Raw genomic sequence first — 15,967 nt, 5'->3', positions numbered from 1 at the left:
TGCTGAACCTCAGAAGAAGAGGTGAATTTTCCTCATGCTGTGAAACCCCATCCCAGCCAAACCAGTTGTGCTGCGATGAACTGCAGTGATCGAGTTGGAGATGGAGAATTCAGAGCTCATAACTGGGCATCTCAAAACCTACTGGGAGCAGTAATCCTCCGGGCTTGTTTTGGACAGAAAACAGTTTTCATTTGGGAATTCCTCTGTGAGATCCATAGTTTAAGATTAGAATTTTTCCTGGAAGGAAAATCTCAAGAAGCTTTGAGGGTGACATAGTTCCTAGGGTATGAAGGAAAGCCAGCATTTAAGAGTGAGTCACTAGAGATATTATCCTGGACTGATAGTGCCCTCAGCTACTGCTTTCACAGAGTCAGCATCAGAAGGGCTTTTTTAATTTATCTACCTAACTGAAGAAAAGAAATCTGAAAGGAAATTTAGGAAAGATCAACCCTTAAGTCACCTAATATTTCTTGATGGAAAACATTTCCCACAAAAATTTGAATTTTAGAGTCACTTAAGAACTCAATCAGAGCTAATGCAAAAAACCCCAAAACTTGTCAGGATCTTCAGCAACAGATAGTCACTGTTTGCTAAAGGCACTCTCCTCCTTTTCGTCCAGATTTAAATGGCATTTTCATATTGTGAACAAAAATTAAAGACCTTTGCAGGATTTCAGCCTGTTATTTACCTGCATGAAGGTTGAAAGGCATTGAAGCAACACAGATACCTTATAATGTGTTGTTTACTCTCATTATTTATAGAATAAGAAGAGGGCAGTTTTGGGGCAACAGTCAAACGACTTGTAAACCAGCTGAAGTACATCTTTTCAAAATGTCCTTTGTTCTCCCTTTAGAAATAAAGACAGGGCTGTGGTGGATTTACAACAGAAAATGATGGACAATGAATGTAAAGCACAGGACAGGTATTATTGTGCTTTACTTAAGGACAGTGAAATGAAAGATTCCGACCCCATTATAGCATAGAACTGAAGGTGATTTGCAGAATCATAGAACAGTTCTGTTCCATTTCCTATATTCCTGTATTTCCACCAAGTATATTCACAAGTTGATGTAACTAGGCTGATATTTTCCTTTTACATGATGCAGAGAGTGGTTTAGTGCTCATAATGATTGTGTTCTTCCAAATGATGTAACTGCTAAGTAGTGCCTTAGTGCAAATCTACTACTTAGCCGCTGTGTCATTTGATTCAAGCTGTAGAGGAAAAATTCTTGGGGGAAAAACCAGCCACTGCCATGGAAAACATCATTTCAAACAGTTTGACCTGCTCTGTTTATTTAGTGAGAAAGTATTAGGTGTGGTAGAACAAGTTGGAAGAGGGAAATACCACATATAATTGGTACCTTATATCCAAAATAGCTGTAGAAAGAAGGCAGAGTACAGGAATGCAAGCTACTTATTTGGAACACGCTAGTTTATTTGTCAAGATAATTCTCATGCAGAACAGATACCCTGATGTAAATCAATTATTGAAATTAGATCATGGGTGGAAAGGAATCACATTAACTTGAATCAACAGTTGATACTAATTAAGTTATTTTTCTGAAATTTGTGTTTTTAAAATGAGAGATAGAAAATGCTTATGGGCTAAAATTTTAAAATAAAATATAATTCTATTCACTAACTATATTACTCAAATAATTGTACCAGAAAAAATACACCGCGTTTTAAAAGAACAGAACAGAAACAAGCTCCTTTCTTGCAGAGCATTTAATTTCTAGTTTTCCACAATCCCTGTATAAAGCTGACAGGCTTTGCAATGATAGCCTTCAGTCCAGAGAAATTGTCTCCACTCTCATTTACTCTGAGTTTACCCTTTGAGGGTCTCCGCACCCAGTGGTCAGCTGGAAAACCATTTCTGTTTTCAATCCATGGAAAAAACCCCACCCAATATTAAAATTTAGCACACCAAAAGTGATCTTCAAATACTTCTGAGGAATAACATCAAAATTAAATAACTTATTTTAGTTAACTATTTACAATCCCAAAGGGACTAAGAACCATAAAGTGAGTGAAGGGTGAAGTGACAGCCTTCAATGCAAATTGCTCGCTCTCTCATCCTATATTTGGAGGTTTTTTGTTTGTGTGTTGTTTTTTTGTTATTGTCCTGTGCATGGCACTTGTGACTGCACTGCTAAGTTTGGCACATGAGCTATTACTTCAAAATCCACGTTCTGATTGTTATTTCTATACTGTAGTTTGGTGTAAGTGAGGAGCAGAACTCTCTACATGTTCTACAGCTTCCCAGAAATATACACTAGGAAGTTTTTCATTAAAATTTCTTGAACAAAATTCCTCAATTTTAACATGGTGTCTTCAGACTGATCCTTTATGTTTGCGAAACCAAGCAGAATTTTGAGAAATTGGCTGGGTGGATGCCAAGCCATTCGCCGAGGTACAGCTATGGAGAGCTCCCCGGAGAAAGCCATCACTGATTAGCCTTGATACATGCTGCCGAGCCTAGAAAACAACACTGACAGCAGGAGGACGTGGCAGCGTGTGTAAGACTACTTCTTTCTTTTGCAGCCAACACAGAAAAAGAAAAAAGCCCTCTAAATAAAAGAAAAAGAGAAGCTCAAAGATGAATTGGGAAGGAAAGATGCAACACATACTAAATACAGGCTGCCAAAGAAGTCATTATCTCACTCCCTGTTTTAAGATATCTGGCCCATTTGTACTTTTGTCTGCATAATTAGTACCCTTAGACATCTTTTTTTAACTGACATAGCACTTCTTTTCTTGAGGAAACAGCATGATGATACTTGTTCTAAATAGTGCTTATAAAGAATTATCATCTAAGTGGTCCATCTCTTTAAGGGCACCCTATTTTTAACGAGACAGGTCAGGTTTCTATAAGAGGGCTGACAGGAAGAAGAGATTTCCCCTCCCCACCAAAGGCACTATCTCTTTCGTGTGGTTGAAGCAGAAAAAGTTAAATGAAAAATAACTCCAAGAAAATAAATCAACTTACTGTGGCTGAATTCTGCTATAGCTGTAATGATAGCAAGCAATCTCATATTGCTTTATAATTATTAAATTATTAAATTGTTATAATTAAACTCAACACTGTGATAGAGATGTTACTCTAATTTATAGATGGTTGAAGTGAGATACAGTTCAACATCACTTGGAGTGTACCTTGAACAGAAACTTAGAATACTCCTTGCCAGTTTTCCGTCGTAACTATTAAGCAGAATAATGACCTCTGTTCCGAGCAAAGTAGCTGGTATAAGTTAAATCTCCTAACATTTTGTCCAGATTAGACTCTTAATAGGGACTGAGGAAGCACACAGATGAAAAGACAGCAAAGAGAAGTATATATTGAAGTTTCTAACAAATTCAAGCTTGCCCATCTTTTCCTTCTAAAAACCAGAAATAGTTGTTAACTTGCCATAGGGAAAAAAAAGTGTACCATTTTCCTCCTCATCGTTAATGAAGAAGAAATCATAAATGTTTAGTCACCAGAAAATGTGGACTATTTGATGGCTGTCCTATGGCTGTTCTACTACGTGCTACTTATAATCCAGCAGTATCCATCCAGAAGCCATACCTAAAACTGGGACGCCTACTTTTCCAGCAATAGTATAAAGACATAGGCAAACACAGAGCTGGTTCTTAGGTATTCATACTTTAAATAAATATCTAAATAAGACAGAGTGGGCTGGCAGAGAACAACTGACATTTTATGTAAAGAGGAGAAATTCAGGCAGAATTTTGAGGAATTCAGAGAGTGGATGACAAAACCAGAACTTTTTCCATGAGATCGTACAGATGAAAAGTTGCAAGCCATATGCAGTTATGGATTTACAACTTCGTGTGATACCAGCAAATAAATTTAGTCATGGGAATGAGTAAATAAAAGTTTCCGTCCCTATAACAAAGCTGAATTATTAGCAGCATGAGTTTACTCAGTTCCTTTTCAAGTGAGTCACAGCTACCTTTTTCCTGAATTCCCAAATGTTGATAATAAAACAGTTTACTAATCACAGCAACCATTTCTTGCCAATCTTTTACTCCCTACAGGCAACTTAGATGAGCAGAAATCTCTCAACTGCATGCAAATAGCTGCATTTAGAAGACACTGCAAGTCTCAAATGGTCTCATCTGGCAAGCTATCTAGCAAAATGAAAAAAAAGGGAGACCGTTGTTAGCTCCAATACATCGTAAAGTTTCTGTCTTCCCACAATAAAGCATTAGTAAACTATTCCATAATTCTCATTACTTCCTAAAGAAGATTCTGGTACAGATTCCAGTGATCTGCCCAGTTTACAGATGACTTAGATGAGTGACAGAGGATCTTGTATTCCCAGCCAAGGAACCTTCTCCCCAGTACCTTACCGCACTCCCCTTAATCACAGTTTAAAAGATTTACCTGTTACTGAAAATAGTCTTTCTTCCAATTTGTGTACTTGTACTCTCTGTATGCAAAATCCAAAGCTGTCTCCAAAGCTGCTTAGCTTTCATTAAAGATTTATTATAAGATTTTATTAAAACTACCACTGAATGCTTGCTTTCTGGAGCTGGTTGTGACTCACAGTACAACTGGCTCCAAAACAAATCCTGCTTTTCAGACAATTTCCAATTGCTATATAGTTTTCAGCCACTAAAAGGGCTTTCTGATATGAGACTCTCCTATTCCATAACTACTCCCCTGCCCAACTAAAATTTCTTTCAATATTCCAATAGACCGGTGCCTACTCATTACACCCCATTTCCTGAATCCTGAAAGCTGGCAACATAATGAATGTAGACTGTTGGAACGCCTGCACTTCACAGGTGATTTACACACATGATTAATTTCCTTCCAAGAACAAGGTGAAAAATGAACCAATGTTGCATGATACTTCATTCCTCTGCATTTATTAAGATATTCTCTCCTACTAACAAAAAATGTACCATCATCTCTAATGCTACTTAATAAGTACTTGTGCCTGCAATAGGTTCTCCAGTTTCAGTTTCAACTGGAAATCTCATGGGAGCAACTGTATTTTACTTGTAAAATAAGATTACTTTTATAAAAATTATCATAATAAAAAAAGATGTACTACTGGGTAGGACAGCTACTTAATAAAACATAAGTCTTAACACAAGATGTAGCAAATTGTCTGCAAAAGGATTCAGACTATTACATTTCTAATTCTTATCTGTTTATATTCTAACATAAATATGTAGCATTTTAGTTAAATTTTTTATATGCATGCAGACGGTCATTTATGAAAAACTGATGTTTCTTTTAAATACTATGCATTGCCTATTTCTTCATGATAAAGTTAATTTAATGAATGAAATTCAGTTGCTGCTAGGGTTGGCATTTGTTAAAGGCCCAGCTCTTCCTGTAAAGAACGCAGCAACCCTGCAGATTCTGGGAATGCCAGAAAAGAGAGAAGATCTTAGTGAGATAAAACATGCGATTCACATTCTTTGAGACATTAGAAATGCCTCCCACATGCAAGTAATTATTTGGGATCACTTTATAGGTATTTGGTACTAAAAGCTGGTCAAATAGCCAGAATATTCATATATGTTCCCTTTTAAAATCAGTTGCAGAATATTGAAATGAATATATGAATATATGAAATTAATGCTAACAAAGACAGACACTAATACTGACCTAGATAATCACAAATAAAATTGTTACAGTGTGTGTGGGGGTGACTTTTAAGGAAACAATTTTTCTGAGAGTCTAGAAATGTGCCAAAATTCTCCAGTTTGTCTCTCAAGCTTGTTTGGGCAGAGGCTCTTAACCCAGCTGTCCACAGCAAGCAGTGTGACAAGACATTAATATGCAGTGCCATAGGGTGGCTCAGCATTCATGTGTTCATAAATAATTTGAAGAACGCACGGTGGGGAGTACAGAACTCCCAGGGAGATTATTGTTGGAGAGCCTGTTATGTGCTCCCAACCTCTGCAGAGATCACTGCCAGGTTTCCTCCTCTTTTAAATAACAGAAGCATCACTGAAGAATAAACCCAGATTTTCTGTATTCTTTCAGCTAATAAAAAGACATTTAACACCCCTGAAAACTCTGGGCTGTGTATATATATATTTTAATAATGTTTTTTAACGGTAGGGTGCATTAGCTGACAGCGAGTCGGTAACACCCTGCCTCTAAATTGGTGCTGTGTCGGGAGGGCAGGTCTTTATTGTCAGCTGCTGTCAAATCCAACTCCCAGCAACTGATAGGTCACAGTTTAGGATTCCAATAATGTGGCAGCTTTTTATATGTCAGTGCACCAGACAGGGTTATTTTTTCACAAAGGTTATTGTTTACTTACTATAAAAATAATTCAAAAATAAAATAAAAAAATCAAAACTGTGATTCAACCACCTACAAACTCACTCAGAAGAGCCCCAAATTATAAGATGGGTCAACAAGTAAATGTAAGAGTGACAAAACTTTTAACGCACATCAGGAGGAAGAAAATTCAGTGCAAAAAGCACTGATTAAGAATAGCAAAAGATTAAGAATAGCAAAAACTGCTTTACTATGCCTAAAAGCATCTTCAAGTCAGTCCAGCCTACGAAAGGGTCATGAATTCAGTGATTTCAGAAAAAAGCAATTCAAGACAGTTCCTAGAAAAAGAAAACTAACAAGCTGATTTACTGCAAGTGCAATAAATTATTAATACGCAATGCAACTCTCAAGCTAGTAGCTATAAAATAAACCATTGATATTTAAGAATTGCGACACAAATGAGCACTGAATGTAGCATATTAACTAGCACTGGGAAGATGGCATGGTTTTGGCAAAGTATACCAATACAAAATTCCTACTTATTTGTGATAAAGTGCTGCAGAGTCTCTAACATTCACACAGAAAAGACTGTATGTCTACCTTTAAGCACCCAGATTGAAGATCCGACCTAGTAAACCAGAATTAAGTATGTTTACATATAGGACTGAATCATTCCCACCATTAGCTCAGTTCAAAACCTGCCAAAGTACTTAGATATTTTAGATAATCTGACTGAACCACTGGCCAACTCCATCTGGCAGTACTCTGCCTTGCCTCTTTCCTAGTATTCACTGGGAAAAAAACCCCAGTCCTATTTACAATATTTTATCGGGAAAACAGTAAGCAAGCATGTACTGTGGCCTTTTTTGGAAACAAAAGCCACCACAAAACCCTCAAAGCAATTACGCAGAAGTAAAGATAAATTGCAACGTACTCAAGTGTCCCCCCCGCAAGTGACTGTATCTTCCAGTTGCCATTAAGTGTGTGCTGCACCCTCGATGGGCTGTCCTGGCTGGAACTGGGATGGTTGAGTTGCCCATCGAAGGTATTTGCAAGATGCCAACCGGAGTGGCATGTCTCCGTTTAGCAGCACAGATGTTTTGCATGCAATCAAGGCTGGCTATGAAAGAATCAGCAGTAACTAATTAACAACCAAAACAGGATGCAGAGCAGAGATATTAAGGAATTCAGCTGAAGGAGTTCAACACCTACAGAGTAATTCCTTTGAAAAAGATTCAGGCAAAGGCTCAAACCAAACAGCCAATCATTGATTATTTTTCCTGGTGTTCCTAAACCTCCTGGACATCTAATTCACCTCCTTTCCTCAACCTAAAGGTAGCAGTATCGTGCTTGGCAGCTCTGCGAACTGTATATTCTAACAAAGGTTTTGTCAATAAGTATTTTAGAAGCAATGCCCTACTGGGAGAAAAGGAGTTTGAAATCTTTGCATAGCAATAATGTCCATGAACTAACCGACAATTGCTAATTTAATTTTCAGTTAAACATGCACAAAAGGTATCTGAAACTTCACCCAATCTGGTCTTAGTCTGTATAGCATTTTTTATTAAAAAAAAAAAAGAAGCTTACTTTCAGGGCTACTGTCATTTTTATTTACAGAAACTTTCGAAAGCTTGGAAATGCTGACAAGCCTCAACCAAAACAACTTAACAGCACCATAATTGTTATATACATAACTATAACAATGTTACAGTAAACATTTTTCTTCTTGTCCAGAAACCTACCTTATTGTGACATGGAAATGTTTCATTTATAAACACAAAAGTAACAGTATTTGCCAAGTACACTCACACCAAAAAGAGCTTATAAAGAAAATCTACAAAATATCTGTAACAATTTTACCATATTCATATTTCAGACAAGACCTTTTAAAATAAAATTGTGAACTAAAAGAATACCTATTTATGTAATTGTTTTATAGTGCCTTGGTACAAAGACTTGTGACAAATGTTTTTGTCCCTAAAAGGATTATAAACCTGCTGAATCATCAGAAAATATGTACATGTTATTTGTCAAATTATGTGCATTATGTCAGAAAGTTTAAGCCACATTTAAGAACCTCGCTGCAAAGCAGCCTAGAATAATGCAAATATTACATTTTGTCACTTGGGTGATTTTCAGATTAGTTCTCTCTCATGGTACAATTGCTTTTAGAACCTGCATCACTATCTTTGAAGTGTCTCACTACTTAGTGAAACCACCTTTCTGTTAATGACAGTACCTTGGACAAATTTAGCCCTCCTATGTCGACAGGAAGCTATTTGAAAAGTTAAGCTACAATTAAGTACCACTTGGGATCCGTTCTGATCCTTTCTAACTAAATTTTATCATATCTCTCCTTTTCAATGCATTTTACAAGGTTTGACAGGTGAATATGGAGGTATTTGGATTTAGAGAGAACAAAGCCATGAATGAATACAGCGACTGGAGGGAAGTTTGCTGATTCTATAAGCTGTGAAAATTCAGGACAATGGTCTGATTTCCTTTATGTTGACTACAAGGGGTATGGTCTCCACTGAGATTCATTCCCCAAAGAAGTGCAGAGGTAGAAGGAACATCCTTTTGGCATATAATAGGCTTCAGCCTTTCAACTGAGCAACGCTGAGGCAATACACAGCACTCAACATCCACAGGCTGCCAACGACTGCATCAAGAAACAAAGACAGAAGTTGAGATGGTCTCAGAAACCTGCTCCTTTGTCCTGCTATAACTTTGCCCTCGAATTTAATTCCATTTTGCAACACCAAACAGGCAATGATAACGGCATTGTACCTGTGTCTTGTTTTATTGTGTGGACGTTGTGAATTCAGTTTCTTGCAGTACCAATTCTAAAGCTGTATCAGTGTACATCTATGTGATGCGTTAAGATGTGTTGCCTGTAAGTTTTCTTCACTGGAGAAGCAGTGTTGGTCACCTTGATGACACACTAGCCCATCCACTCTCCTGAGGTAAAAGCTTTTCATAACTTGTGGTTTATGACTGGCTTCTACTCCATTTCCTAAGTTATATCATACTTATTTTGATTTTAGTTACTACAGCATGTTTTTTAAATTTCCTTAAAGTTCTGAGCCATAAAAATTTGGGACTTTCTTTTAGAATTTAGATTTGTTTTATAGACTTGCCTCTACTTTAAAAAAAAAAACAAACCCAAATTTTCTGTTATTCCTTCCCTTATTTAAATTCTGTCCATCCTAATTCCTGCCCTGTGCTCCATTGAGTAAATACACTGTCGTCTGATTGGCAGAGAACATTTTTGTATATTTGTGTCCAACAGAAAGGAAATATCAACAACAAGGTTCACTACCAACTTTACACTTCAGATATAAGATACACTAAATATCAGTTGGCCCCAGCTAAAATAGAAAGCACGTACAGAACAAACATAACATATGCTGTAAATACAAATTCTGGTGCCGATCCTGAGTGATAAACTCCACTTTCTGATACAGCACAAGGAAGTTCTGTCGGAGTTAAACAACCTATTACGTGTCTATTTAGGGGGACAAAACAGTCCTTCAACTTGCAAAATACATTTTCCAGAATTTTTTCTGCAACTTCAGACTTGGAATGGGTCGGTGGGTGTGTGCGTGTGTGTGCACAACCAAAGCTTACTCATAAATTCTGGGAGAAACACTTCCAAGCAAATGAACTGCCACCCTCTCTTTCCTTCCTCTCTCTTTCTCTCCCCCCCATCTTAATGATCTTAACCTTACACAATGTGATTATTTTTTTATTTTATAACTCACTGGGAATAATATTTGGGATTGAATCCAAGTTGCCTTTGTTTATTAAATACTCTGAAATGCAGGAAACAACTCCTCAGCTGATGGAAGTTTAGAGTATTTCTTGGGTTCTTAAGATGATGGCTAACTTCCTGAACTGGAATAACGGCTATCCTACTGGGCTGCTTCCTACACAAAAAATTGACATTACAGTGATTTTCTAATTAATATTCCTGAGTTTTTAAAGCTATTACTACAGCTTTCATTTTTTTTTTATTTTTATGAACACCAGTTCATAGAGTTCCTTGATTCAAGGACACGTTGAATGAAATCCTCACAATTCTGAAGGGAAATACTCCGTCACTGGCTTTAATACACAAAGATTTGACCAAGGTGCATAAATTCCCCGTGTATATTATACATTTATAAGCCCTGCAAAATTCCAAAATGAGTTGAATGAGTTGTGTACCTGTTACTTCCAGTTTGTCACCAGTGACTTCAGCTTTCAGATAAATCCTTCCTCTTTTCTCTGTGTGATCCATGCCACAGAGGCTTGGGACGTTTATTACGCATTGCTTATGAACATTCATATCACAAGCTGTGGATATAAAAATGGTTCAGACATCTATGAGAAGCTAATAATATGATTACACTGCAAATACTGAGCAAAGTGAAAGTTAAGATTACAAAGCGTGACTGTTGGCAAGACTTTCAGATTACAGCTGCATGTTTTTCAACTGAACGACATGGCTAGTTTCCATCTTACAATACATTTTGTAGACAGCGAATGAAACAGAGAATAAAATAATCTACTTCAGAAACCTAAATATATCGTTAATGAAGTGCAAGGAAAAAAAAGTGAAAATGGAATAAAGACTGGCTGGGAATATGACTAAGAAAACAGAGCATTCGTGCCGGCATTAGCAATGAAGGGAGTTAGGTTTAAACTGATTATTAGATTTTCTAACAGGAGACTTCCAAGACAAATGAAAGGCAAGGAAAATACTGGACCTTGGCAACCAACCAAACTGAAATTTCAGTTTTCAACAGTGTATTCACCTGACCAGTCTGAAACCAGCCTTCCTCAAAACTGCCACGGCAAATGCTCTTCAGCCACATCAAACTCAATACACCATGTTCTCAGCAACAGAGGTGATTTTCATTAGTATATTATTATAGTACCGAAATATCCACTTGAAATATAATAATACTATAAATAGCTGACATTTGAAATGGTATTTTCCACAGAAAAGAAATAAGAAGCTGTTACCCAGTGTTTCCACTTACTTTTTAAAATACTCTTTTGGTAACATAGAAAAACTTCACTTACTGTCACATTTCATCCCTTGGTGCAGAAGCCCATAAAGCAGTGACCCACAATGGTCACAAAAGGTTGGGCTCCCATATGTGTGGATCTTAAATTTGTGCTTGCTTCTGGGATCCTGAAGGAAAAAACAGAAAGAGATTCTCAAGTCATGAAAAATAAGATTGACAGGCCTTTAATATATTACTTCAAATACCAAAAACTTTCCAGCTTTGCAACTTACGCTACAGAAAAATATATTTCAGCATGTAGCTTATTCACAGTCCTTATAGCGGTACCTACATCGGTGCAGGTATATTGGCCTCCGTTCCTATTTTTCCCTTGCTTTGGTGTAAGAAAGAAGATGTCAACTCAGTGAACGCAGGCTTGTTCCTGTGATTCACCTACGCTAAAACTTGCAAATACTGACTGTACATACACATAAAGTATAATGACAGCATTCAGCCTGTGGCTAAAGTGTCATATACTGTCTGCTTGTTTACAGTGCGTTATCCTCACCGTTCTGAAATGATGACACAAAAAATAGCAGGAGAGGAGGGAGGTAAGAGTATGTTGAGGGGCTGATCTGAAATATAGTCAAATGACTGTAAAATCAGGATCTCAAAGATGGGTTCATCTTGAAATGTTGCAAATTTATAATACACACTGTTGTAAATGAAAGTGAACAAATTCTAACTTGGCATGCAGCAAATATTTTACCGAGACTGCTATTCCCATCTGATTTTCCAACAGAGAAATTTATAGTGAGGACATTTTAAGGCCACCAGCAGCTTGGAAATGGTTTCTAATTTAGGACCAGTGAAAGGGAATATACCCAAATCACTTAAAACCAAAGACTGTATGATGTATCCAAATACATTTGCTATTTCTTTAGGGCTAGAGGTCCCCTTTGGAAAACGAAGAACACTTACATGGAAGTTAGAAATCACAACTTCAATACATTCACGCACATCAGGCTCATTCCACATATACATAGCCACAGTACGCCAGACTCGGGCAGCTTGTTCCCAACACTTGGAGATGTGCATTGCCAATATAAACAGCATGATAGTCCTGTACTTCTGTGCACATCATGTATGCTTTGACATCCTTTATGACCACTTCCAGTCCCAACTACATGTTTTAACACGGCTTTGGGAAACACTGTTTACCTCTGCATTTTAGTAAAAACTACCACAGCACAATCTTGATCAGAAGTTGGGAAGAGCAGTAATTCTTCTTCATTAAAAAATACACTGGGGTTTGTAATCAATTCTTGCTAACATTCTTTCTTTTTTCCTTCAGATTTTTACAGCCTCATACACTAACAGAAAGACCATGGAAATTAGGAAATGCCAGGTCTTTCATGCATTAAAACATCCTTTACAAAAATACAACTGCAAAATGAGACCTCAAAACTTTTTTCTTCTGTTTATATTTTATATTAATATAGCTTTATTAAGAACTATTGAATTGTCATAAAAAATAAACTAACTTTTCAGCTTGCATCTGCCAATAAAAGCTTTCCAAAAAATCAAAAGCAAAGCACAGCATGTTATACAAAATGGAAAACCTGCTAAATGTTTCTTCAAAAATAAAAGATTCCTCTAGTATAAGTGCTTTCTCAAGAAATTCAAGAAATTTGGGAACTCCTAACAGTAATTTTCATAAAAATATGACTATGAGAAGACAAAATCTTGCCTTCAAAATTTAGTATTTTGCCATACTACACTTCGCAAAGGTTTTTTTTGTTTTGGTAAGCATTCTTTGTGTGAATTTTCTAAGTTTTATCATGAATCTATAACCAGTAGTTTTCACTGCACAGATAGAAATTATATAGTATCCAGGATAATGAGTAAAGGCTTCACATTAAGAATTCAAATTGAGACTATTTCAATAGTTGTGTTTATTATACAGCCTGAGATATGAAATGCAAACTGCTGACAACCATATTTATTTTGTAAACACAGTTAACCTAAATGGAATGACATTCAATGCTCCAGAGAACATCTGTTTCGTTATTTATTAAAGATATAGCCAATGGGTCTTGTGGTGCAGGGTCATGGGAACATTGCTTTACTAAAGGGTTATCTGATGGAACGACTCTGACTATATGCCTTCCAAACAATTTAAAACACATTTTTAAAGCTAATTCTTCCTTAAATTGCTTTGTTTAGAAGATATAAGGGGACTTGTTGCCTTATAAATATATACACATAAACGTTACTTTGGTAAACACATCTGTTGCTGAGAAGGACAAAACCCACAGCTTCTAAGAATGACACTGAACAAACAGATTTTTAAAGTTGTGTTTAACATCTGACATAAGTGGTATTTATGAGTATAAAGTAATGATATAGAGGGGAAAGAACGATGGGAAATTATTATAGTGAATGTCTACTGAATACATTGAACCTGTATATTATACTAAAATTATATAACAATCACTACCAAATAATTCCATTCCAATCAATAGAATATACATGGTAATTAAGTTAAGCAGGGGTGTGTGTGCGGCTTAAAAATGTTGTGACATGTAAGGACAACTATACTGCACTCGCAACAAAGCAGCACTACATAAGCAAAGGCTCATGTACTCCTGCGCCTAACTGCATGTAACTACAAAGTACCAGCAAAGGCATTCCTATAGAAGAATGAAATAAAACCAGTCACATGAATAAATAAAGCAAGTTGGATCACACTCTGAAGTTGGCCCTGCATAAGTCAATGTATATAATTTGAATCATCATTTGCTTTCTATAATAAATATTAGTTTTCTGTCATTGTGTGAAAATGCCTACTGTACGTTTAAAAAAAAAAAGCAGCAAGTGTGTTCTGACTATTATTAGTTATTATTCTATATGCACACACAAAGACACTTCTTCAAGGTACAGCATAAAAAGAGGACAGAGGAAAACAGTACCAAAACTACTGATGAAATGGAAACTTTGCATGTAGGAAATCTCTCTTTTAAAATCCCTTTAACAGAAGTAAATAGAAGAACCTCAAAAATATTTAAAAGCTAACAAATAAGAAAGAGCACTCTTCATCAGTATTTAATCCTTTTTTCTGTTTCAATCCTATGCTTTGTTTTATTTTTGGTAAATTGAAGTATACAAAACATTATTATTTTGCAAGCAAGTCTGAGAGCATATAGAGAAAGCTAAGACATCGCTATACACCCATCATAGATGATAAAACCTTTTTATCTTATTCCCTATATTAACATGGGCTTCTCATGCATTTAGAACTACCCTTGAATCTATAGTTTACACTTTAATTATAAGTGTCTAAATTAGTAATAATTATCACATTGCCAGTATTCATTACTTATATTATTAACAGCAATTAACACTTATTAGTTGTTAAGACAGTTTAATAATTCCCGATGTTAAATATGCATTAAGTGACTTACATGCATTATTGAGGAAATAGCATCGTCTTTAGTATTTTTCAGTTAGAGGTAAACTACTCGGAGGTAAGCTCCTGCAAATTTTCTTCAGATATCCCCTTTTAATCAATGTAAACTTTCAATAATTCCCAAAGCATAGTTGGCAGTCATATTTCATAGTAAACACAGGGAGCCAAGCCAGGATATGACAGATGAACTGCCAAATAATGGCTGCTATTTGCAAGAGAATTGAACTTTGCACTAAACTTGGCATAGATTAATTGTGAAACTCTAAAGGGAAAACCCACTTCTGTTTCCAAAATCCATCAAAATTATGAAGGGGGAAAGCGGCAATGGGAAAGCAATGGGAAAGCACTTGTTAAGTAGTGATGAATGATACGCTCTATTAAAATTCATGTTATTTTCATGCTAAAAAGTGGATTCTCTGCTATTATTAAGACAATCTCCCATTTTTATAAGTATAACTGAATGCAATATAATATAATTAAATGGGAAAGGAGACTCTGGGCAATCGATATCACAGACATTTAAGTATTTGTCTTTGAAAAAACTTAAAATTGGCAGAAATCTAGGCAGTGCTCTGCAATTCGACTGCAGTACAATAGACAGGAGTTTCAGAGCCTGTAATGACATATATGGGTGCAGCATCCCTATAAAGATGAATAGCAGCTGGGCATCTACACCCCATATAGCTCTGAAAAAAATCAAAATATTATTCATTAGTCCCAAAGCTGAGACATGCTTATACAGAGACAGGCAGCTGTAGAATCGCACTGACCCGGCGATCTGTGTTGTGCACAGACTTGCACTATGCGGACCTCTTGAAAGAAAAACAAAAAAGGAGCAGAAACCTTTAAAAAATAAATAAATGAGTTTACAGAAGTGACTTGCCCAGACAGACACCTCTGGCTCTGCCAAAAGGGGTTCGGATTAGCTCCAAAGCCTGGCCAGGAGACGGGCAGGAATCCTGCCGCACTCCAGCAGAGGGAAGCAGAAGAACACGGAGGCATCTCACCAAAACCGTACGTTTTTCAATCTATGCACTGCCATTGAACTACATTTTGCCCCCCTGCAGCATTATTGCCACCATTCCTGCCTTTTTTTCTTTATTTAGCACAAATGAAGCCATTTCCTTTATTGAAAAGCCATGGAAAGCACCCCCCTGCGAGAAATCATTCCATAATTTTTCCGGCTCAAAGACGAGGGCGTGCAATAATTGAAAGCGCATGGTTAACCAGCAGCACATGTCAAACTGTGCT

The 15,967-nt window shown here is 36.6% G+C and overlaps 1 protein-coding gene across 1 annotated transcript in view; it reads right to left on the bottom strand.

Annotated features, from left to right (window-relative positions):
- Positions 1-12,345, bottom strand: part of LOC104075855 (protein kinase C alpha type) — a 56,559-nt gene extending 44,214 nt beyond the window's left edge. The window contains exons 1-3 of the mRNA XM_009576511.1: positions 12,229-12,345; positions 11,324-11,435; positions 10,463-10,591 (exon numbers count right to left, since the gene is read on the bottom strand). Of these exons, the coding sequence (XP_009574806.1) occupies positions 10,463-10,591; positions 11,324-11,435; positions 12,229-12,345 (358 nt within the window). The remainder of the gene's footprint in view (positions 1-10,462; positions 10,592-11,323; positions 11,436-12,228) is intronic.
- Positions 12,346-15,967: the final 3,622 nt, after the last annotated feature.

Source organism: Fulmarus glacialis, unplaced genomic scaffold (genome assembly GCF_000690835.1).
Source record: "Fulmarus glacialis isolate BGI_N327 unplaced genomic scaffold, ASM69083v1 scaffold3684, whole genome shotgun sequence".
NCBI lineage: Eukaryota > Metazoa > Chordata > Aves > Procellariiformes > Procellariidae > Fulmarus > Fulmarus glacialis.
Note: the sequence above shows the minus strand (reverse complement) of the source record. Positions and strands in the feature narration are given on the sequence as shown.